Raw genomic sequence first — 26,759 nt, 5'->3', positions numbered from 1 at the left:
TATCACAGTTCATCAGTCACAGAGCAGCTACTACATCCTCAGTGTGGTTACTTTGTATATCAGACCAAAAAGGTTGGATACTTTGAAGCCATCATAAGACTGGAAACTTTGGAGCCATCATTTCACTATGGTATAACTGCATTCACAGCGTGAATATCTTGTAAGTGCATTTAATTTAAGTACTGGAAATGTATGCAAGTTTTTTGCTATATATGTTGCACTTTTAAGTTTTATGTCATTTAACCACATTACCTCTACTCCAAGAGAACTTTACTTCATTGGCCATTGTTGTACAGTGTTTCATTTTGAATACTGTTTTTACTTGCTACTGATAGCTGTACTTCAGCATTAGGAGGTACCTTTTCTTTATTGTTAGGATCCAGGCTGACCCTCTGACCTGACGATTGTATTCTTTGATAGTTGTCCCTCTGTCCCATCCCCATTGTCTGGATCCTTGCCTTTTGGCTATTGCATATGCATGGGTGTGCACAGACATAGGCCTTTTAAGACCTGTATTTTGTTCCCTTCCCTGTCTCTCATGGTAATACATTGCAGAGGAACCTAGTACTGATGGTAGAGACTGCTGATCATAGGTCTGGTGTGGTGGTCCAACGTGTATATATGTATATGTATATATATATATATATATATATATATATATATATATATATATATATATATATATATATATATATATATATATATATATATATATATATATATATATATATATATATATATATATATATATATATATATATATATACATATATATATATATATATATATATATATATATATATAGAGAGAGAGAGAGAGAGAGAGATTTTTTCTTCTTCGTTGCAATCTTATAGCACTTTACTGTGCTAATTATACATCACCTTTCCTTTCTTTCACATTCATCTATGAGTTGTTCTACAACTTTCTTTTCTATTGTTTCCCCCATACATTCCTTTTCATGTCCTGCAGTTACTACAGTACATCAGCAATTATTACTTATTTCTTAGATTTGGATATCAAATTTATGTTTACAACAGTTTATTGTAAATCATTGCGTAGTTAAGAAACCTGTTTTGCTTACCATAAAGCTTGATCCTATGCCCCTGTGATGAAAGGAGGTACTGCCAGCACAGCTAGTTGGAATTTTATAAATAATTATATGTCATTTGTGAATATCAGGCTAATTTATACAAGATGCTGGTGTTACAAATGTATTAGAACTGTATGTCATATAAGAAGTTTGTGTTATAAATGTGCTAGAACTGTATGTCATGTGTATATCAAACTGCTCGGTACAGATGTTTGTGCTGAAAAGGTAATGCTTGTGGTTAAAATGTATCCACAGTGTGCCCTACTGGAACAGAACAAAAATGTACACACACTATTGTAACTCTTTAAATGTATATATTAACAGAAGAAACCGGAGGGTTAACCTCGGTCCAGCAAACTTTAGAAAAATATCCAAAATCAAATCACTTTATAAGCTACGCAATAAACAGGCTGTCTCTCAAGTTTTCAACGCAGCTAGAGAGATAAAGTCTGTAGTAGGAAGCTTTCTGTATTGTCACTGGGGTGAACTAATTGCTACTTTGGAAGCATGAAGTAATGCAATTGTTTTATGGCTTTCAGCATATGCCAAAGATCTGAGCAAAAATCGTTGTGTGCATATTTTACAGGTAGATGCTAAATGTTGCCAGCTTCAGCAGTGAGGTTTTGTCTGGAACTTAGAAATCAGATGACCAGAAATGATGTAAGTCTGCAAGCTAGCCCAACAGTAATATTTTAGATATTATTTTGAGAAGTCTCTTAGTGAGACAGAGGATTTTGCTTTCTGTCTTGGACCTAACAACAAAAAACATTCACCACATCAGCTGCCTTGCTCTAATTAAGTTAACTAGAGATTAGTAATTCACTTAGAAATAGTCAGGAATATAGCGAAGCTTAGTTTTGATATTTTTCTTTATTTATTTGAGACTGTCCTGCAATGTTGTTTTAAATATGTCCTGTGATTCTGAACTCTGATGTCACTGTGAATATATGTTTAGTATTGTTTTGTTCTTTTATTATCCATTATTAAATATATTTAAACTGTTAATTGTAGCTGATTTGTGTAGAGATATTTAAGTTTTGAGAATACTTGCATATTTATCTGATGACACTGTGCGGGCCACTTCTAACAGCCTTGCTCTTGGTCAAACTACCATTTGTAGTAATAATAATATTACACAGTAAAATTGGTCGCTCTTTGTTAAGAGCCTTAAAGTAGCTATTGAGCAGTGACTGGTGGCAGTGGAAACTACCTTATTGTCTGGGCAGAAGGGGGCATAGCTGGAAAAGTGTGTGTGTGTGTGTGTGTGTGTGTGTGTGTGTGTGTGTGTGTGTGTGTGTGTGTGTGTGTGTGTGTGTAAATCAAACCTCACAGAGTGTGTGTGTCAGCTACTTGGGCAGGGACACGAAGCACTGGCTGGACAGAGAGGGTGGTGGAGGTCTAGGCTTGGTCACTCAGCTGAGATCTCAACTCTGTAGCTGTGCCAGTGGGGAATCTTACTGGAGATCTGCAGAAAGAGTTTGAAACCATCCCCGGACTGACTGTAGTCTCTGTGTGCTCTTAAGGGACACTGCACTTGATGCCTTGGTATTGTGGCCATGGTCACCTGCATTTCAGTGTCCATTCTTTCCTTATTGCTTCTCTGTTTCTATGGTCACTATCGGTTCTTCTGTAGTCCTGCTTTCCTCCTCGTTGACTCTGCCATCTATCATAAATACTGCCATCAAGCTTTTTAGCTAATCCTTTGTCCAGCAGTTCATTTCGGAGTCACATGAAACATCTTACATATTCTCATCTCTTTCAAACTCTCCCTTGCCTGTCTCTGCTTCTTTCTATATATTGTTGTGCCTACATCTCCCTGGGGAAAGGTTTCTTATTTTTCTGTCCCTTTGATATAACTCTGACACTTGTTTCTCCTCTACCATCCTGTAACCTGTGGTTGCCTTGGCGATTTCTTTATTTTCTGGTCATTTGTTTTACTGACAAGTGGCTGCTCAGTAAACCCTGGCCTTGTCCTTCTCCCTGCAGAGATTTCAGCATTTGACATTGCACACACCCTCCTAGTGTGTTTGTATCACTTCTCCTACATCTTAGATTGTTCTCCCCATCTGTGTCTTGCAGGTGTTTCAGGTTCTTACTACCTGTGTTGTTTAGCTATCTCTGGCACCTCTGTTTATACTTTTGAACATCCTGCATATTGTGTAGCTTGAATCATCCTCCCTTCCTGTTTTACTTCCAGATTTCAGCATGCAGCTGTTCCATTCATTTCAACTTCGTATAATACCTTCAGCAGACTCATCGCTATCACCTTCAGCACATCTTACCAGAGGAGTACCCCAGGGCTCTATACTCACCCCACTGTTCTTGTCAGTCTTTATTAACAAACCACCTTCTGATATCCCTAACCTCCCTATCACTCTTTATGCAGATGACATGGTTATTCTTTGATCTACTCCCTCACATTCAACTATTCAAATCTAGTTTCAGTCTGACTGCCACTCTTTTAATTCTTAGCTAAACACCAATAAGGTACTTTTAAATCCAGCCAAAACAAAAATGATGATATCTGGAACCTACAAAAGATGAAAAAAACTCCTAAACTCTAAACATTGCAGATCTTGATGGTACCCCAATAGGAGCAGCAACGACCTGTAAATATCAAGGTTTATGGCTGGATCAGGCATTTAATTTCCGTAACCACATTCAAAACACCAGGAGAAAGATCAACTCTGTTTTATTTTGGTCTTGGAAAATCTCTCTCTCTCTCTTTAGATCAGCTAAAGCTGAAACAGGCAAAAGTGTCTAGATCAACTCAAATATAGGCTCCCTATCATAAACACAGCCTCTAAAAAAGGCTCCATCAACTTCACAGTCCATCAGAAACAACATCTGCTGATTCCTTTCCAACTCCCCACTCAGGAATACCACTGCACCTCCCTCTTCAAACCAAAAGTCTCCCCCATTCACCTACACAGTCAAACTACTCCAAGAATATCTACTTTTCAAATTACTTCAGCTATGTAACTTCCTATGTTTTGCTGCCAAACTTTATAATAAAACAACTGACCAACTACCTGCCACAAATTCTCCCAACTGACTTCTCACTCCAGATCTCTCAAACCAAACGGCACTGCACCAACTGTTCCTTCTCCATTCTTGGACTGCAACTCTGCCTTCAAAGTAGCTCTGCTACTATACTGTTTCTTACTCTCAACTTCAGATATCACAATCAAATACTGTTAGCTATTACTGTATTAGCAGAGTTCTTAATACTATGTCTTGTGACATAGGTTCATAGGAGATTACTAGGCTAATAGCTTAAGAACCCTTTTTGTTACCCCAGGTCTCTTGTCATAAAGGACAACTGGATAAGAAGGATCTCCTGGTTAATAAAGACAAATAAATTAATAACTAGACACTAACTGATGATGCATTTTATAACAACTTATTATTATGTTGTCACTTTAAGATGTAGCACATCTACCACTGAGGAAAATGGCTAAACAGATTTTTTATATGATAAACAGAAAGCCTACAAGTTACTGCTAATGAATGGCTACTAAAGTAGACATTTTGCCCATAAAAACAGTTTATTTTCTAAATAATGCAGTGTACAAAATTAAAAATGATAAGAAAAATATGTCACATCACAACTAAGAAATTTATTAAGATATCCATTTAGCACAACTGTATAACATCCACAGTATTTGCTATCTTTTCTCTGAAATGGGATCAGAAACAACATTTAAGGGCTTTAAATCTAAACTGAAAGGACCTTCTGCAGTGCAAATGCTTTTGTGACACCAAGTAATACCTTCTGCTGGTTACAGAGCTTCCTTCATAATAAACTGACTCCCATTTAGTAACAATATGCATGAGAACAGCAACTAATAACATTGTTCACAATTCTATATTAATTCAATCATAGAAGTAATGTAAATAATGTTAATAACATTGTTCACAATTCCATATTACTACAATCATAGAAGTAATGTAAATAATGTTAATAACATTGTTTACAATTCTATATTAATACAGTCATAGAAGTAATGTAAATAATGTTAATAACATTGTTCACAATTCCATATTACTACAATCATAGAAGTAATGTAAGTAATGTTAATAACATTGTTCACAATACTATATTAATACAGTCATAGAAGTAATGTAAATAATGTTAATAACATTGTTCACAATTCTATATTACTACAATCATAGACGTAATGTAAATAATGTTAATAACATTGTTCACAATTCTATATTAATACAATCATAGAAGTAATGTAAATAATGTTAATAACATTGTTCACAATTCTATATTGCTACAATCATAGAAGTAATGTAAATAATGTTAATAACATTGTTCACAATTCTATATTACTACAATCATAGACGTAATGTAACTAATGTTAATAACATTGTTCACAATTCCATATACTACAATCATAGAAGTAATATAAATAATGTTAATAACAGTGTTCACAATTCTATATTAATACAATCATAGAAGTAATGTAAATAGTGTTAATAACATTGTTCACAATTCTATATTAATGCAATCATAGAAGTAATGTAAATAATGTTAATAACATTGTTCACAATTCCATATTACTACAATCATAGAAGTAATGTAAATAATGTTAATAACATTGTTTACAATTCTATATTAATACAGTCATAGAAGTAATGTAAATAATGTTAATAACATTGTTCACAATTCCATATTACTACAATCATAGAAGTAATGTAAGTAATGTTAATAACATTGTTCACAATACTATATTAATACAGTCATAGAAGTAATGTAAATAATGTTAATAACATTGTTCACAATTCCATATTACTACAATCATAGAAGTAATGTAAATAATGTTAATAACATTGTTTACAATTCTATATTAATACAGTCATAGAAGTAATGTAAATAATGTTAATAACATTGTTCACAATTCTATATTACTACAATCATAGACGTAATGTAAATAATGTTAATAACATTGTTCACAATTCTATATTAATACAATCATAGAAGTAATGTAAATAATGTTAATAACATTGTTCACAATTCTATATTACTACAATCATAGAAGTAATGTAAATAATGTTAATAACATTGTTCACAATTCTATATTACTACAATCATAGACGTAATGTAACTAATGTTAATAACATTGTTCACAATTCCATATACTACAATCATAGAAGTAATATAAATAATGTTAATAACAGTGTTCACAATTCTATATTAATACAATCATAGAAGTAATGTAAATAATGTTAATAACATTGTTCACAATTCTATATTCATACAGTCATAGAAGTAATGTAAATAGTGTTAATAACATTGTTCACAATTCTATATTAATACAATCATAGAAGTAATGTAAATAATGTTAATAACATTGTTCACAATTCCATATTAATACAATCATAGAAGTAATGTAAATAATGTTAATAACATTGTTCACAATTCTATATTACTACAATCAGAGAAGTAATGTAAATAATGTTAATAACATTGTTTAGAATTCATTATTCATACAGTCATAGAAGTAATGTAAATAATGTTAATAACGTTGTTCACAATTCTATATTAATACAATCATAGAAGTAATGTAAATAATGTTATCTGCACACACTGTATTTTTGTGATTATGTGAACCTGTACTGTCCTGTTTTTCCTCTTTTTGTGTGTTGAATTATTTTACCTCCTTGAGGTTAGTATGACTCCATTATCACAAGATCATAGGCTCATAGGAAGTTATTAGCTAATGGCCCTAGGGCCCTTACAAGCCTAGTGAAGTTGTACCCTTACTTCCATGATCAGCTCCTATAACCCCTGTCCAACACAGACACAGGTGGAACCCCTGGGGTGAATTTATTGATACCCATCCAATTGTCCAGATTGTGTCTAAAGAGGCCCAATGAGGTTCTCTGTTTGACATGAGGTGCGAGTCTGTTCCAAAGGTGTGGTAACCTCTGGGAGCAAATTTGTCCCACCAGCAGGTTCTATTAATATCACATACCAGGTTAAAGTCTTTAGAGCAAGTAACCCGTGTACCGTTTGACTTACAGATATGCAGCGTTTCCAATAAAGTAGGGTCAGAGATAGCTTTGTATGCAAGGCAGAGATCGTCTCTGAGTAGTCTGTATGAAACAGAATAAAGTGACAGTGATTTCAGACAATCCACATAGGACAGATGCTGAAGACCATGAATTTTCATTGTGAGGAACCATTGTGGCCTCTCCAGTTTCTGCAAGTGCTTGGAAAGGTACATACCAAATGGTGCATTGTACTCAATTATTGGCCTGATGAGGGAAGAGTACAGGGAGATTATAACTTCTGTTTTTTTTCTGGAGGCAATGCCCTTACTTGTGAGATGAGCAACATAGAATGCCCTTCTTACCACTGTAGAGACATGGTGATCAAAGGTAAGGTTGCTGTCAACCTGTGTGCCCAGGTCTCTCACTGCTGAGTGCGTATGTATGGTGTTGTTATTGATGTGGTAGTTAGCAGGAACATTGCTCTTACAGAAAGGGATGATAATACATTTTTTTGCATTGAGTTTAAGGTCATGACTTTGGCACCAATCATTTGACATTTAAGATCCTCTTGTAGGATGTTGACATCATCTGGAGATTCTCTGACCGCTCTCAGTTTGCAGTCATCAACAAACTTTATCAGCCACAGACCTTTAGTTTTTGCTTGTACTTCAGAGAAATAGATTCTAAACAGTAGAGGTTCCAGGACTGATCCCTGTGGAACACCACTGGTTACAGGTCTGCTGTTGGAGGTGGATTCCCCTATTTTGACTATATGTGTTCTTTCAGTGATCCAGTTAGCACCCCATCTAATGATATAAGGGTTGATACCTAGCTGGGTGGGTTTGTCAATGATGCTTGAGTGGGGGATGGTGTCAAAAGCCTTGGCTAAGTCTAGGTAGGCTGTATGCACAAATTTCCTCTTGTCCAGGATATTGGTGACTGTCTCGAAGAAGTCCACCAGGTTTAATAGAAATTACCTCCATTTGGAAAATCCAAGCTGAGTAGGGTCAAATGTTTTGAGATCACCTATGTCTTTATGGATAAGGTCCAAGATGATTCGCTCCATGGCCTTGCAGATAAGGCTAGTCAGGTTAATAGGTCTATAGTTTTCTGGGTCAGTGGAAGCACCACCTTTGTGCAAGGGAATAACAGTGGCCATTTCTCATTCAGCTAGGACAAAGCCGGTGCTTAGACTATGATTGAAAAGAGTACCCAGTGGTGTTGCTAATTCTTGTTAGAACCCATGTAGGATGCAGCCTGGGATGTTATCAGTTCCCACAGATGCTGTGTTTTTGACCTTAACAAGGGTGTTGATGACCTGCTCTTTAGAGGTACAATGTAGGAGACAGGTGGTAGGGATGTTATGGGGTACGTGTGGCAGGGACAGGGGAGTGAAGTTTTCACAGAACCTGTCAGCCAACAGGTTAACTATATCCACAGGCTCAGTATATGTGGTATCATTAACTACCAGTTCAGCACAAATCTGGGCCTTTCCTTTTAGGTTACAGATGTAAATAAAAAATGCCTTATGGTTGTCCTTAGTTGAGGAAGCTAATTTAGATTCATAGTTTTTTGGAGGACTTCACAAGAAGTCTTATTTGCCTGCTTAAGCTGAGAAGGGAGGGTTCCTGTTTAGGGCTCGCTCCCTCTTACTCTTAGACAGCAATGTTTTCCTCTTATTGTAAAGCCTGTTAATGGCAGTTGTCCACCAGGCAGGTTTCCTCTTCCTTGAGGAGCTTCTTTTGGTCCTATCAGGTACGGCCGAGTCAATGCAGTTATACAGGTGTTTGTATAAAGCATTGGTGTAGAACTCAGTATAGCTGCCAGTTCCACCTGAGGGGGGAGATGCAGTGAAGCTGTTTATGCCATCATGTAAGAGGTTATAATTTGCTTTGGAAAAGTTTTTTTAATTTAGTTGCTGCTGGGGGGGGGGGGTCAGGTGTGATAGTTACTTTGAATGGGACTGATTTGTGGTCAGATCTCACCAGGGAAGACCTCACATTGGGAGTGCTTCAGCAGTCCCCCATATTGGTAAACACCAGATCCAGGATCCTGGCACCCCTTGTGGGGGTGTCAACCAGGTGGTCCAGGGCACTCAAATTAACAAAGTCGAGGAATGTTTAGGCAAGTGAGTTTGAGCAAGAGTAATTTACCCAGTCAATGGATGGGTAGTTAAAGTCGCCCAAAACCATGGTGTTTGTGTGCATCTTAATAGACTCATGTAGATCCAAATAGGCAGAGTGGGTGTCCTGATTCATGCAGGGAGTCCTATAGCTGGCAATGCCCTGAATAGGTGTTCTAACAACAGTTGATTGCAGCCGGAGTATCTCCAGGGATCATACTGTTTAACTAACCTTGAGGTATATTTATCTTAATGAATTTTGATATACCACCTGCTTTAGTTTTCACGCCTTCAGTTTGTGGTCTGAACATGTGGAAGGAGGTGTAACCTGGTATGGCTGGGGTGCTCTCCACAGCCCTGAACCAGATCTCCATGAGTGCACAAATGTCTGCATCTTCCAAGTTGAAGGCTGTTTCCATTGATTGCAGTTTCACTGTAAGACTCCAAGTGTATAGCAGCATGACCATGAGGTTGTTTTTAGATGAGATTTTTTACACCAGGAATTTTGTCTTTGAGACACTGCCTAAAAAAGGCACTGGGGGTGGCAACAGCCTTAGCCAGTAGCCAAAGTCCCAAGGGTGACACATGAAGACCATCTCTGGCAAAGCAATGAGGTCTGTCGATGATGTCATCCCAGGCTGACAGATACTGGATCCCCTTAGAATGACACCAGAAACTAAGTCAATTATTGAAGTCAATTATTTTCTGTTTGTAGTGAGGCATCATCCTAGGTAAAGGTAAAATGCTGCTTAAGGCTAGATACATACCTGCTTGAGAGACATAATCCAAGAGCTCACTCATGTCTCTCTTCATATAGTCCAGATAGGTACATGTGAAGACATCAACATGGACTGTGACTGAGTCATAACAGTACCTGTTGTTGAGAGACTTGAGTACATTTGTGATATGGCAGATCCTAGCACCTGACAGACAGCTGACCCTGACCTTTTCCTTATCCACCCTGCTGTGAGGGACACCTGTGTGTCTCATGGTGGAATCGCCTATGATTAATATGTTTGGTTTTCTGTTTTGCCTCAAGGGCTTGACAGGTGAGACACTGGTGCATGAGCTATTATGTGTATTGTATTCTGCAGAGGAAGTATTAGGTGTAGGGTGCTTGTTTTTGTGTTTGGAATGTCTCTAGTGTTTAGGTATGTTTCTGGTGAGGACCTCCGCATATGTAGGTATTTGTGATGTAAGTTTAGGTGGAGTAGGAGGAGAGGTGCGCTTGCTAACAACCCGCTCATTGTCATATGTACTGACAGGTTAGTGTGACAGCATGCATTCAAGGTTCTCAATATAGTTGCATCTCTCACATGTTGAGTTTGTGTGGACTAGGAATAGAGGGTTGTCAGTGAATATGAGACAGTTGCTTCAACAAGCAATTCCCAGCTTAGAATGGTGTAGCTATCTTTCCTGCCACAAGAGTTTAGGCCACAAATCTTCCTAATGTAAAATAAATGGTTTGGAACCCAAGTGCTTAAACCAGAACAAAGACACTTAGAACACCAGGCACAATAAAGCTTTACCCAGCAATTCCCATCTCAGGAGGGCAGAGGCTACTCTGTCCTCCAACAAGAGTGTAGATCACAAACCTTCTTAACGTAAAATAACCGGCCTGAAGCCCAAGTCCTTAAACCAAAACCAAGAGGCTTAGAATAACAATTACAATTTAATCAAGCTACTAAGAAGCAATTTTAAATGCAGCAGAATAAATGCAAATGAAAACTTTTAAGAACAAGCAGCAAAAGCAAATTTAAATAATAAAGTAGGAAAAGACACAAATACAGTAAAAGCAGCTGGATAATTTTTTGTAAGCACAGTTTTTGGCTAAAATACATCAACAGCACTACTCACTTACCTTGTTAAAAACCTGCAATAAATATATATATATATATATATATATATATATATATATATATATATATATATATATATATATATATTGTGCATAAATGACATAGGGCAGAATTCAAAGGCCTTAACTCAGAAGGTTTCTGAGTTACAGGTAAGCCTTTTTGGCCCAGAGATGACTCTTGTGCAATGGCTTTCCCCTGCAGCAGTTTAAGGGAGTGGCCCTTGCTAATTAGCCAAGTGGTTTCACTTAGAAACTGCCTCAACTCCTAGCTAACTTGGCAGAGAAGTTATTTCTTCACATGTAGGAAAATGTGCACACTATCGTTTGATGATATATACTCATTCATCACTGTGGCACTGGTTACAGCTTATACCGCAACTATGGTAAGTGTAGTGAGGCTGTGTGTGTGTGTGTGAGTGTGTGTGTGTGTGTGTGTGTGTGTGTGTGTGTGTGTGCGTGTGTGTGTGTGTGTGTGTGTGTGTGTGCATGTGTGCATGCTCGCACATCTTGGTGGTATTACTGTTGGAGGAAAATATTGGATGCTGTGTATTCATATTTGTGTGTTTGTTAGTGTGTGTGTATGTGCTCACGTGTGTGAGTATGTATGCAGGAACATATATGTGGCTAAATGGATGTGTTTGTTTCTGTGTGTGTGTGTGTGTGTGTGTGTGTGTGTGTGTGTGTGTGTGTGTGTGTGTGTGTGTGTGTGTGTGTGTCTGTGTGTCTGTGTGTGTGTGTGCGTGTGTGCGTGGGTGCGTGTGGCTGTGCACGTGTGTGTTTGTGTGTCTCTGGGTGGTCGTACTATGGGAGGTAAGAATCGTATGTTGATGTTATGAGTGTGTGCTTGTTTTTGTGTATATGTGTGTTATAGCATGCATTTGGGTGTATAGGTGAGTTTTTTGTGAGTGTAAGTATATGGAGTCTTGTTTGGTGTGTGTGTGTGTGTGTGTGTGTGTGTGTGTGTGTGTGTGTGTGTGTGTGTGTGTGTGTTTGTGTGTGAAAATCTGTGACTGTCCATGTATAAGTGAGTATGTGTGAGTATGTAAATGTCAGGAAGTGCATGCATGTGTAAATGTCAGGAAGTGCATGCATGCGTGTGTTGCGCATGCACGTGCGTATGTGTGTGTGTTTGTGTGTGTGTGAGTGTGAATGTGTATATGTGCATGTGTGCATGTTTGCCTCTGCACATGTGCATGAACTTACTTCTGTCTGTATAGGAGGTGCCAATGCTACAACAATGCATGGGCTAGTGGGTAAACGACTACAGTTATCAGGAATGATAGGGTGGTGCTCATTTCCAAGCCACTGTAATTACACACTAATGAGGTGTTCCTCTGTGTGGCTTTACCTTGTCTCTAAATTGGAGATTCTCTCCATCTTGCTAACTGATTAAGTTACGTCAGTGAATTACTGCAGCCAGAGACAGTCTGTTTGAATTGCAGGATCAGTGTATTATCACACTGAGTTTAAAACATTTCTTATTCTCTCCTCTTCTAGCCCCAACTCCTTCCTCTGAATACTATCCCCCAATCACCTTCACTTAATTACTGAAAGAAAAGGAAAACATTTACTAAAACAGCAATTTATACAGAGAACTGAGCACATAACTGAAAAAGGTATAGGTGCTGGCAGAATTAATGTTTGAAAGCGGCACCAGATAGACATTTGAGTAAGAACAGCAATGAGTACTTATTGGAGTTTGTCAGTCTAGGGTCCTGCTAGTCAGCTGATGAAATTAGCTATGATGACAGCTGTAAAGGGGTACTAAATTAAACAGGCATAAAAGATCATTAAGTTATATATTCTACAAAAAATAAATGACTGCTGCCTTCCACAGATGGCACTTATACCATTCTCAAGATGCATCCCACAAACTAGGACAGCATCTCTTTGACTGGAAATGGTACAAACATAAATGGGCAAACCTCAGCCCCTTTTTGTTCCCCAGAGGACCCACCCAATGAGTCTGTTGCCTTCATCTAGCTGATCCAGTTCCTCCACTGGGGTCAGGAGGCAGGCATCTGTGAGCTAGCTGAGAGTCATATGATCAATTGTTTCTCTTGCCTAGAGTGACTTATAAGTCCCTTAACTCCCTCCTATGGTGTGGGATAGCCTATTCATCACCCCAAATGAAGCATCTCCCTTCTTTTGTGGAGCTCAGTGAGATATGTTTCTGTGCTGCCTGTTGTAGGAAGCATGCTTCTAACTGTTCTATTGGTTTATATGCATATGCATAGGCAGCACAAGCTCCCAGGTTCTGGCTACCTGGGTGCAACATGTAGTGCTACCTGTAGGTGTCTCCCTTCTGCCAGGATTTGGCCACTCATAGTCATCCTGGTCAGCCATTTCCTATTGATGCCTGAGATGCAAGTCACTGTCTCGATTCACTGCATCATAGTCATGGTTTTATTCCTATCTGCCACTGAGCTTGCAAAGCCCAACTGCTTTTTGGAATGGTAAATGCTAGAATGTTCTGGGTCATTATTATAAATGCAACAGCTAATCATTGTACATCCAATACATTTTGCAGTTTTTCATTGCAAATTCCAAAATTATTGCCATTTTTATCGCAGACCCATGATTTCCACAAGTGGGAATATAATTCTTTGTCACAGCATTCATTATAAAGTAGAGCAGATTCAAATTCTCATAATAAAGGGGTGACGGATGCAGTTGATAACCCACTAAAGCAAGGCTGAGGACTTTTAGCTATTTGTTGCCATTCTAAATGAAGTTATCAGTTTGACTATTTTGGCATGGTCATTCTTCTGTGTGTAACAGTACATCTCTCAAATACTAAGAATGGTAATTTTTGGTATTATTATTGTGACAAGAGTAAACAATTTCCATTCCTCTTGAAATATATATATATATATATATATATATATATATATATATATATATATATATGTATATATATAGATAGATAGATAGATAACACAACAATAGTTCTACTTACTTTCATGGAAACTGTAAACAGGGCTAGAGACTCTGGCAAAGCTGTTTCCTCAGTATTTATAGACCTCTCAAAATCTTTTGATAATGTTTCTTACTCAAAACTCATACAAAAAGTCATGAACCTGGATGTCTCCCCATCCTCCGTCACCTGATTATCTAGCTATTTGTCTAATAGAAAACAATGCATAAACTGTCAAGGCTCTCTGTCACCCTGCCTCCCAACTACCAGTGGTGTCCCCTAAGGATCTATCTTCAGCTCCTTACATTTTAATATTTTTATCAATAACCTTCACCCTGCTTCTTGTCAAAGCACTTTAATATAACATACAGGCAGCTGTACTATTATCTGGTCCTCAGACAATTTCGGCTATTTACTCCAAATAACCAAAGAAGCTTTATTCTCAATAGAACCATGTCTCAATGACTCACAGATATTACTCAATGCAAAAAAAGACCAAACTCCTCTTATTCACCCCAAAAGGAAATTATGTTGATAAACCACATTTTAAAATCTACTCCATCTAAAGTTCATTCTCCACATCCAGAATAGCATTAAAAACACATTAAAAACTGGGGGGTGTTCTATAACCATATACCTTATATAAACATAACATCCAGAATTGACTAGCCAATAGTTAACCTTTTACCTTCAGTCCTATATGGAACTCCTGTTCTTATCAACCTTCAAACCACATCAAGTTCTAAACTAGAATTGTGTTACAATAAAATAGCTTAATTTACAACTAGTTCCACACACTATACCCATCACTGTACTCCCCTTTAGTCTCTTAAATGGCTTGAGCTGCCACAGCGCCTTACCTGTCTACAACTTATTACTGACAATAACAGTATCCACAGACCCACAGGCTGCCCTGCCTTAATCTCTGTTCTTTATATCTCTACTTTCACAAGACCATTACAATCAGACGACAAACTACTTGCACAGCAGAAACCTAATAAATCTGCTGGAAAGAGTCAATACTCTTAGTAGCTAAAGCATGAAACAACCTTCTTACTAATATCAGATCAAACCCCAGCCTTCCACTTTTCAAACAGGAGTTAAAAGAATTTCTAATTAAAACATGGATATGATGCCACTATAAACAGGCTAAGAAAATTACTGTTCCATTCCTTCCAATGCCCCTCTTCTCTTCCTAATAACCCATTTTTACATTTTCTTTCCATCTGTTTTCACTGTCCATTAGTTCATATCACTGTACATCTTTCCAAATGTTCTCCTTTCCTCTCCACTTCGTCACTGACCCTCTATACATTATCTTTTTTTCACTCCCTCCAAATCACTCTCTTTATAATCCACCTCTTATAAATACTGTCTGCTAATGAACTTTCTGTTGAAGTGCATTTCATATGCCTTCTACCAGTCTTTCTTTTTCAAAATAAATTTTCAAGAATTCATAATTTTCACTCTCCAAATTGCAAAACCATGACAATGCTAACTTCACTTTATTTCTGAAATATGCTTTTCTTTATTATTTCTAATACAAATCATATGCTATTATTCATACCACACGGAATAGTGTCACTTTTGGAAATGTATTTTAAATGTATTTAGATTGCTTGTTCTGTATTCTTGTTTGTAATCCTTTAATGTACCTTGGAGCACCCTGGGCCTCCACTGAAAATAAATACTCTAGACCTAGTGGGACTATCCATGTAAAGAAATGTCAATAAATAAATAATAATATTTTATCTGTACTGTTTCTTGTACCAATAAGAAATAGGCACACAATGTGCACACATGTACATGCACACACATACACATACTCACACACACACACACACACACACACACACACACACACACACACAAATATATATATATATATATATATATATATATATATATATATATATATATATATATATATATATTATTTCATATACGAGAGTTATTTCTGCCCATTCTAATGTGTTAGTGAATGTCTTGTTGCTACTGAATGCATAGTTCAGTCCAGGTAATTCCCATACATAGTGACTGTCCTGTACTCTCAACCTTATAACCTACACTGCTGAACTCATCCCGCTGACTACCCTGAATCTACCTCACTTGCATACACATTCTCAACCACTAACTCCTCTACCCCCCCATCTTGCCTTGTTGAACTCACTTCTCTCAATTCACTCATGCACCTGTCTCCTGTCTATCCACACATCTTCTAAGTCTCTCTGCCCACACCATTGCACCCTATCCCTCCAATTGATAGTAACTACCTCTTTCTCCTTTCTTTCCAGCTCACTTAGTCTTAATGCAAGTCCCTCTCATCCAGAAAACCATCTAAAGGCTTTGCTGTGCTAACACCTTCTGCCCCGGATCAAGGATTTACTGCTTCCCAAGAAAGAATAAAACAACCAAACAGAACACAAACCTGTCTCACCGCAAGTGCATGTAAGCTCCAATGGTCTTTGTACAATTGTATAGTAAATAGTGTATGTCACCTCTGTTGGAGCGCTCCCCGATAGTGTGCATACTCGTAGGGACCCCATCTCCCTCTGTTCTCTGCTGTACCACCAACAGTCCACCAGTATGTGTAAGCAGAACTCCATTACTCCCCCTACCAGTATAGACCCCCCCTACCATTATAGACATCCCCATTGCTCTGCTTCTTCGTTTCGATACAAAATGGATCAGGCAGCTTCGCTCCATAATCTCACAGCCCGGTGCACAAGCCATTAGCCAGTTTCAACCAAACTACTGCTTTAGATGCTTTAACAGACTGCTAGTCTCTTTTTTCTCCCAAAGAACAAAGTTAAAATCGAAAGCAGCTAAATAAATAATATAATAATAAGCAACCATATAATAAGTTATCACTGATAGTTTTTTGCTCACCTCTGCTAGGGCTCCAACCTACTCCATTCGGCCTGCGGGCTCACTCCTCTCCCCTATCCTGCTCCCAATCCCCACCCACCCCCACTACCTGTACATTTATACCATCCACAACTCCATTCACTTTCCCCATCACTAAATTAACACTCCACTCCACCCACCACACTCATTCATCTCATATACTCCCAACCCAACACAAACAGCGCTGCCTCCCTCATCACAGCCCTGGCTTAAACCCTTCACAAAGGACAACAAAATTCTTCTACCAGGCTACCAAATGATTCATAGTGACAGACTTAACAAGAAAGGTGGAGTTGTAGCCATTATCTACACATCCTTCTATACCATCACCGCATTAAGCTCACTGGAAATAGAAACAGTGTCATTCAAACAAGGAAAACTACAGGCATCAAAGTGTAACTGCCAAAACATTTCCCTCTGCAGTAAAAAATTCTGCCAGTCACCAGGAAAAACGCCAATCTTTACGCTCTTACACCAAAAATGTAAACTGTCTAAAACCAAGACAAAGCCAAGCATGTCTAGTCAGGGCACTTTTGTTGTAATCTTTCCTGATACTGTAGTCATGTTGGTAAATTCTTTTATTAAGGGTACTGACAGTCATACCGATATAGAAAACTGTGCAAGAGTCACATAGAGCAAGATAAACAACCCTTTCAGAATCACAGTTAAACTTGCCCCCATGGCAACCAGTAGTCAACCTGGACAGCCACATGTCACCAGGGTATAAACAAAGGGACATCGATTGCAGTATCCACATTTACTTGTAGTGGGTGGGCCGAACCCCCTCCCCCAGCCACCTGAATTTCCAGTAATGACTTTATGCGCCTCTTGTTTTTAAAAGTAAATGATGGAGCAGCAGCAAAATGCTTGTTGATATCCACATTACTAGAAAGTAGGTACCAGTTCCTCTGTACAATCTTCTGGATATCTCCAGCATCAAGTGAATAATATAAAACCACGTTGTGTTTGTTGTCTAATGAACTGGTAACATCCTGCAAATGCTCCAAGCCAGAAAGAAAAATAGGAGGATATTGGTCATCCTTGATGGCCCAAATTTCGTCCAGCAATTTATTCAACAAGTCCTGTGGATATCGTCTATCAAGGAGCATACTCCTTAAAAGATCAAAGTGCTTCAAGCAAGCACCATCGTCAGATGTCAACCAAGAAATTCTAATAAGCTAACTCTTAACCACTCCCTTCTTTTGATAAAAAGGATGGCAACTGTCAAAAGACAGAAAGCATTGCAGAAAGTGGGTTTCTGGTATATTTCTGTTACAAAACCACCATCAGGTAGCTTTGTAATCTCTATGTCCATATAGTGAATACTGTCTTCACTAACAGTGTGCATAAACTCAAGAAACAAAGTACTGGTAGACAAGACTTCCACAAATTGGATGAAATCCTGATGCGAACCATCCCATATTATCAGCAACTCATCCAAAAACCTGAAATAGCCCCTACATTTCTTAAAGTCAGGGCATTCGAAGATAAAGTCCAGTTCCCAACTTAGCAGAACTATGTTGGCAAAGAGGGGGGCACAGGATGCACCCATGGCCACACATATTTGTTTGAAAAACTCACCATCAAATGATAGGAACTTGTTGCCAAGTACAATTTCCATCAGTTTAGTGACCAAATGCATGCCCTCAAAATCAAGGCCACCAAATCTAGTAACCACCTGATCAAACCAATCCAATCCCACATCCTGTAGGATGACTGTGAACAAACTTTTGATGTCACACGTTGCAAGCAAAATAGTACCACTGGAATCAACTCCCCTTAACTTGTCAATGAGATCCCAAGAATCCTTGAAAATATGTGGGAAGGGAGACAAGATCTTCTTGAGTTTGTGGTCAGTAAATTTGGCCAGGGGCTCAGTTACTGAGCCCTGAGCCGACACAATAGGACATAGAGGTGGACTGTCTAAAGAAGAATGAATCTTCGGAATTCCAAAAATCTTGGGAATAACAGGAAGCTCATCCTTCAAATAATCATGAACACTTCGAGTGATACACTCAAGTGCCAACAGTTCATCCAAAGCTATCCTAATAACTTGATGGGCAATGTTGATTTCATTGACCGAAACAACAGTGTATACATTGGAGTCATTCTGCAATTTATATAATCTCTCAGGGTAATCGTGGGTGCCCATAATAACAAGACCCCCCCCTTTGTCTGGTTTCATGCACCTAATGCACCTATCCTTAATAAATTCATTAAGGAGTGCCCTTTCATTAGATGTCATATTGTAGAATTTTTTCTTTCCTTTTGATCAGAGGACAAAGCCTGTCAAATATTCCTCTCACACATCTTTTCAAAGATCCCTAGAGCAAGGTGCAGGGGGGGAGTGATAAAACTCTTTTTCTTTGGACCAGTAGCAACATGCTGGTAAGATACATGATCTTCCATAATTAGCCCAAGATTCAATTTCCTAGTAAAGATTTTAAGATCCACAATGATCTCCTCCACAGAGGCTTTACTAGCTGGTATAAAGTTAAATCCTTTCAAAAAACTATATGATGTTTGGGCCGCACAACCAGGTTGCTATAGTTATAAACAGTAAAAATCAAAAAAAGATATAACTGAAACAGTACCTGTGTCCAGTAAATAAGTAAATTTGCTACCAGTTTAAAAAACTCTTCCCACCATTGCCACTTTCTCCATACTCTACAATTTCTTGAACTTCCCAATTACCTGACCTTCCTTAAACTCACCACTGCCCACAAGCTAATCTTCAAACTCTCCAGCTGCCCCTTCTCTCTACCACCTTAACCTCCTACATTCCTAACTGCTCACTTAGATCAGAAAATCAACACCTCCTACAAATGTACAAACCATCACGACCCCCCTGGCCACCTCCTGTTATTCTGCTCTTTATCTAAACTATGGAACTCTCTCCCTGCATCCCTTCCCAATACATCAAACCAGACTAACTTCAAATCTCTCTTGTTCCCACATCTGTCTTTAAAATGGACATGCCCATGCCACTCTCCAACATAACTAGCCCTCTATACCTACTTCTCACACCTTTGTTCACCTACTACTTGACTCCATTATACCCACACTGGACAGTCTCCTATTGCACCTTGGATAATCCTATTAAGATACTCATATCTAACTGTATGCAACTCTGTATATACACACCTCCACCTATGCAACTCTGTATATACACACCTCCACCTATGCAACTCTGTATATACACACCTCCACCTATGCAACTCTGTATATACACACCTCCACCTATGCAACTCTGTATATACACACCTCCACCTATGCAACTCTCTATATACACACCTCCACCTATGCAACTCTGTATATACACACCTCCACCTATGCAACTCTGTATATACACACCTCCACCTATATCTCATTATCCGAATGTCTTTTCATGAGTTTAATTGACCTCATATGTATTATGCTGCATTTCTCAAGCCTATATATTGTATAGTTTTGCATGTTTCTTATTGTTCATTGGAGCTTTTCTTCCCAGGCCTCCACTGAAAACAGGCTCTTCTTGGCCCAGTGGACTTTCCCAGTTATCAAACTGAAATAAATAAATAAATTGTATTAAAGCTATTTTTTGCATCTAAGCTTTAATTAATTAATTACTAAGTTTGAAGAACAAACAAAAACCTATAGCATTAGACTTGTATAATAAATAAAATGTTACATACTGTTGAATGCTGAGAGGTTGCATAAATTCGATGTACAACAGTCTGTTAAGATTGTCATTTTAGCATTGCCAAAGTTACCAGTTATTTGTTTGTTGCAGAAGTCTAAAGCTGAGCAAGTCTTCAACAGGGAATTGTTTTGGACAGCCATACCTAAAAAATAAGAATATCAGCTGTTCATAATCTTTTGCAATGTTATTCATTGTGCTTTAAGTCTTAATTCTATGCTGCTGAAGAAGGATCAGAGTGAATGAGATTTTATTATAGATATGGTATTTTTGGCAACAACTATCATATATGTTTCCTTTAACAATGAAAGGTACATAAGGATAATATGTGCTTATAATAAAATGTACCATTACTCCTTGTACTTTGGACAAGTACCTACCTTGCACTCTGCAAACTGGACAACTGTCATGGTAATGAACATGCAACCAGGAAACTGCTCAGACCTGTTGATGTAGAAAGTCATGTTGAATTTCTAGAGGCATGATATCTAACATTCCAGTACAGGAAGCAGTGTATGACTGAAGGCTCAGACACACGTCATGCAAACCACACTAGTTTTAGGTTCCTTACATGGATTCTTAGTTTACTTCAAGTGAGGCAACACCCAGTATAAGTTTTCACAAAAAGAAAGAAAGAAGCTCCAAATATAAAGTGCATGCTTGCATTATTGAATAAAAGGAATCAGTCCCTAAAGGGACTAAAGCGGAAGTAGGAAGGAACCAGGCAGATTTGTATTCCATTGCATTTGTAGAAAATGGCCAGACCCATACGTGGTGTATTATACAATAAGATATGTCTCATGGCTAAATTTCAACCACATTTAGGTGCAAAAGCCATATGTGTACCACTGCAAGGGATGGAAATTTTAAGACCAATTTGTGGACCGTAGTTGGAGAAGATAGAGACCCAAACCTATATTCAGACCACAGCAAAGATGGATGGGGCCAAACACCCTTACCAGGACCACAGCAGAAGAAAGTGCAAGCTAAGATCATATCTACAAACTTTGTACAATTTTTGTAAGTGAAAAACATAGGGAAGACCAATGGATCAGGCACATAATGGATGGTTTGAGCAGGATGTCTGTAGCAGCACTGGCTAAAGAATGTTTGAAATCTTGGAGATAACTGTTCATCTCTCATTTAATCAGTTAACAAATAGTTTTCAAATGGAAAACATACAGATCTCACCTGCAAGTCAGATTTATACAGGTTCACATATTCCTATCTAAACTGTGTACCAGCACATCATAACCTCCCCTCCCACATCCCAACCACCCCTCACCTCTGGCCACTGTCAACAAGAGTGTAGTACAGCCCCCTTTTCCATCTACTTCAGTATTTCTTCACCTCAGTATTAAGGGCACTAGCTGCCTTGAATTCAAAGCAAGATCCTCTGAGCATGCAATGAATCTTCAATGCCTTCATATCTAGTCGACCTAAATTCCAAGATTCCAAAGAGTTACTCATACTTAGTGCAAAAATGAATTGCAGGCAGTAATGATCAGAACAGAAAAGGTTCATTTCACTGACTGTTTTGTGGAATTTTGATATTTATTGACATTTTCTCCTAAGCTTAATATAGTCTTAAGTGGGATGACAGTACCCTGACAAATGGATGGAATAATTTACTATCCTTTGAAATACTTCCATATTCTTTATATTTTTACAAGAAATTGTTAGTGAGGGGGTACTATACCGAAAGCATTACATTTTAAGTTCATATGACACTCTTTTACAGGTTGCAACTTTCATCTACAACTCTCTTTTAATTGCTGCCATATAGAGACAGAAAAAATGCCACATTTTGAAGTCAGACAACTAAAACAATTTCAAGTTTTTGAAAATATAGCATGGAGTACAAATTGATTATCTACTGAACTTATGACAAAATGCATTCCAATAATGTGCTCAAGGCATCATTCAGACCCCATGATGACAACAGACATTTATTCATTTATATAGTGATTGTTAAACAGATGGAGAGTTATCCCAAATAAATATTTTCAGATTTGACCCAGGCCACTGCAACAGGAATAAAAATAAAAAAGGTGAATTACAAAACCCTATAAATAGTCATATATTAGTAGCAAAAATAAGGAAAATAAAAGTGACTGACTGATAAAGAAGTATATTTGTTAACTGATGGTTGAGAATGACAGCTAACTCTGAAGTTTATACATAGCTCCAGGGACTCTGCAAACAGGAAAATAACACTGACTGTCTAACCATTTTGTAAACATTTTTTTGCAACAGCTCCATGTTTACATGATAGTTCAAAACCCAGTATATATTTAAAAGTGGAAAACCTTCACTTAACTGGAGCCTTAGGCAAAGGACTCCAATGCACCCCACATAGGTGCCACTTGTGCCCCTTTTCTGTTCTCCAGATTCTATGGCACGCCCCACTGCCCACCAGTTCCCTCCAAACTCTATTCACTGCCTCCTGCTTTGTCCCATCCTGACTTCCCCAAACCATCTAGATGACTTCTTTCTTCATTTTTTTCCTCCACCTTTCAGGACACCTTAGCAGCCAAGACTGTATTGTAATAACTGTGTAGGAAAGAAATGAATTAAGCAGGGGAGGTCTGGAGGCAGTCCTCTAGAAGCCACAGGGTTCTATATGATCTGCAATATATTTTACAGATTATTTGCTTTCAAGGAAGAAATACGTTGTATCAAAGGTGACAAAACAGTATTTCTGAATAATATAAAAATACAAATGCTTGTGAACATATAAAATCATATGTGAGGATAGTGTCTATGCTCCTAAAGATAGTTATCTTTTGTGCACCCTTCTGGTGTTTGATTGAAACAAAAGTAAAAAAAAATGGCCAGTCCACATATTTCAAGTTGCTGTCATACATAGGATCATAGGATCATATGAAGTTACTAGGTTATTTGCCCTGAGCCCCTTACAAGCCTAGCCAAGAATTTAGTCCATGTTCCAACAAGTCAGCACCCTATGCCACTGTCTAGCACAGACATAGGTGGAATCCCAGGGATGTATTTTCTATTCCCTATCCAGTTATCCAGGTTGCACTTAAAAAGGTTTAATGAGGTAATCTGCTTTACGTGGACAGGGAGTCTATTCCACAAAAGGGGAGTCTCTCTGGGACACAAATCTGTCCCACCAACAAGTCCTAATGATGTCACAGACCAGGTTGAGGTCTCGCATGTGGGTTACTCGAGTGGAGCCTGACTTGTGGATATGCAGCAGTCCCATCAGGGCAGGGTCTGAGATTGCTTTGTGTGCCAGACAGAGGTCACCTCTGAGGACTCTGTAGGAGACTGAGTAGAGGGACAGGTCTTTTAGCCTATCTGTGTAGGGTAGATGTTTGAGGCACTGGATTCTCTGGGTGAGGAATCTTTGTGGTCTCTCCAGCTGCTGCATGTGCTTTGTGAGGTACATGCTGAAAGGGGCAGTGTATTCAATAATCAGTCTTATAAGGGAAGAATACAGGGATGTTATGACCACCTTGTCCCTGGATGAGATACCCTTCCTAATGAGGTGGGCCATGTAGAAAGCTTTCCATACAATGGAAGCAATACGGCAGTCAAAAGTCAGTTTGCTATTAACCTGGGTTCCCCCGTCCTTTAAGACTCATTGTGTGCTTAGTGCCTTATTATCAATGTGATAATTTGTGGGAATGTCATTCTCCCCAAAAGGGATGATGATGCATTTTTTGGCTTTCAGTTTGAGGCCATGTTTCTGGCACCAGCCATTTGCTTGGATGGGACCCTCTTGGAGGATGTCCACATCACTAGTGGAATTGATGACAGCACCCAGCTTGCAATCATCTGCAAACTTGGTCAGCCATAGCCCACTAGATTTGGCCTACACCTCTGAGAAGTATAGACCAAACAGCAGAGGCCCCAAGACCGATCCCTGGGGTACACCGCTTGTTACGGGTCTACTACTTAAGGTGGCCTCCCCTATTTTGACTAGGTGGGTTCTATCAGTGAGCCAGTTTGCTACCCATCTGGTAACATATGGATTGATGCCTAGTTGAGAGAGTTTATCTATTATACCTGACTGCGGAATAGTATTGAAGGCCTTGGCCAGGTCAAGGTAGGTGGTGTGCACTGTCTTACCCTCGTCTGTGGCCTAGGTGACTGTCTCAAAGAAGTTGACCAAATTTAACAGGCATGATGTCCCCTTGACAAAACCAAACTTTGTGGGATCAAGTGTCTGGAGGTTGCCAATTTCCTTGTTAATGAGGTCCATGATAATCCACTCCATGGCCTTGCAGATCAAACTAGTTAGGCTGATGGGTCTATAATTTCCTGGATTGGTGGACACTCCACCTTTGTGCAAAGGGATGGCAGTAGCTGTCCTCCTCTTGGTTGGGACAAAGCCGGTACTCATGGTTTGGTTAAATAGAGTGCCTAATGGTGCTGCAAGTTCCTGCCTGAGTTCATGTAGGATGCAGTCTGGGATGTTATCGGGTCCCTTGGAGGCTGTATTTTTTTGCCTTTCAGAGGGCAATGATGACTTGCTCCCTAGAGATAAGGGGAGGGGGCAGGTACTGGGGATGTCCTGTTTTACTGATGGGGGGGGGGGGGCAGACGAGTGAAGCTTTCACTAAACCTGTCTGCCAGCAGGTTGGTTATATCTACACGGTTTGTGTATGTGGTGTCCCTGACCAACAGTTCTGAGCAGATCTGGGTGCTTCCCTTGAGATTGTGGACATATGTGAAGAAAGCCTTATGGTTGTCTTTAGTGGATGTTGCCAGTTTGGACTCGAAAGTTTGCTTTGCAGGATTACACTAGTGCTCTTATTTGCTTGTTGAGGGTAAGCAGAGATTGCCTCCAATTAGACACCTGCTCATTCATGGTCCTGAACAGCAATTGTTTTCTTTTATTATAGAGTTTATTTATTGTAGATGTCCACCAGAAAGGTCTACTCTTCCTTGAGGAGGAGGATTTTTGTCCTGTCAGATAACCCTGATTCCATGCAGCTATATAAATGCTCATATAGTACTTTGGTGTAAGTTTGGACATATGTGCCAGTTTCTGTGGAGGAAGAAGGGGCTGTGAAGCTGTTTATACCTTCCCTCAGGAGGTTGTAATCAGCTTTGGAGAAGTTTTTTTGTTTGACCCTAAATAGTGGGGTCGGGGGAGATGGTGACTTCAAAGGTGACTGCTTTGTGGTCAGATCTTACCAGGGATGATGACACTGTAGGGATGCTGCTGTGGTTACTCATGTTGGTTAATACCAAGCCCAAGATATTTTCACCTCTTGTGAGGATGTCAACCAACTGGTCCAAGGCATTTGCAATGACAAATCAAGGAATCTCCGGGCATTTGTGTTTTAGCATGAGTATTTCTTCCAATCTATGGTTGGATAGTTGAAGCTGTCCAGGATTAGGGTAAACGGTTGAATCTTGATAGATTTGAAGAGGTCCATATAGGTGGAGTGGGCATCTTGAGTCTGAATTGGAAGCCAGCAGCTAGCTATGATTTGAATAGGGGTCTTGTCAATTGTTAACTGCACCTGGAGTATTTCCTGTGCATCATACTGTTTCACTAACCTAGACGTGTGTATGTCTTTTATATATATTGCAACTTCACCTCCTTTTGCTTTGCCGCCACGGCTTGGGGTCTGAATGTGAGATAGGATGAGTAACCTGGTATGGCTGGGGTGCTCTCCGCAGCTTTGAACCAGGTTTCTGTCACTGCACAAATGTCAGCGTCTTCCAGAGTTAAGAATGCTTGCAATGAGTGCAGTTTCATGTTTAGACTCCTAGCATATAGCGGGTTCATATTAAAACATCCAACGCTGAAAACAGCAAACAGTGTTTCATCGATACATATTCAGCGAATGCTGAAAATGTCAAAACCACAGAGCAGCGATTTCTTTCCTAGGGAAAGAAATCGCTGTTCCAACCCCCAAAAAAACATTAAACACTTCCAAACACATAAACACATACCCTAACCCTAATTATACCCCCCAAAAACCAGTAAACAACTAAATACACATGTGCACGTAACCCAACCATACATCTAACAAAAAAAACAAACAGTAAACATTTTAAAACATATGCACTTACCTTAACCCGCACCCTAACCCTAAGGTCCGTAACTCTCGCACATATACATAAACAGTTCCAAACACAAACACACTTACCTTAACCCTAATCCTACCCCCTCAAAACAAAAGTAAACAGCTGAAAACACAT

The 26,759-nt window shown here is 38.8% G+C and overlaps 1 protein-coding gene across 1 annotated transcript in view; it reads right to left on the bottom strand.

Moving 5' to 3' along the window:
* Positions 1–26,759, bottom strand: part of LOC122803645 (phospholipase A2 inhibitor and Ly6/PLAUR domain-containing protein-like) — a 281,339-nt gene that overhangs the window by 165,709 nt on the left and 88,871 nt on the right. The window contains exon 3 of the mRNA XM_044073400.1: positions 20,572–20,721. Within this exon, the coding sequence (XP_043929335.1) occupies positions 20,572–20,721 (150 nt within the window). The remainder of the gene's footprint in view (positions 1–20,571; positions 20,722–26,759) is intronic.

The sequence above is a fragment of the Protopterus annectens genome, chromosome 5.part1 (genome assembly GCF_019279795.1).
Source record: "Protopterus annectens isolate FY-2018-M chromosome 5.part1, PAN1.0, whole genome shotgun sequence".
Taxonomy (NCBI): Eukaryota; Metazoa; Chordata; order Ceratodontiformes; family Protopteridae; genus Protopterus; species Protopterus annectens.
Note: the sequence above shows the minus strand (reverse complement) of the source record. Positions and strands in the feature narration are given on the sequence as shown.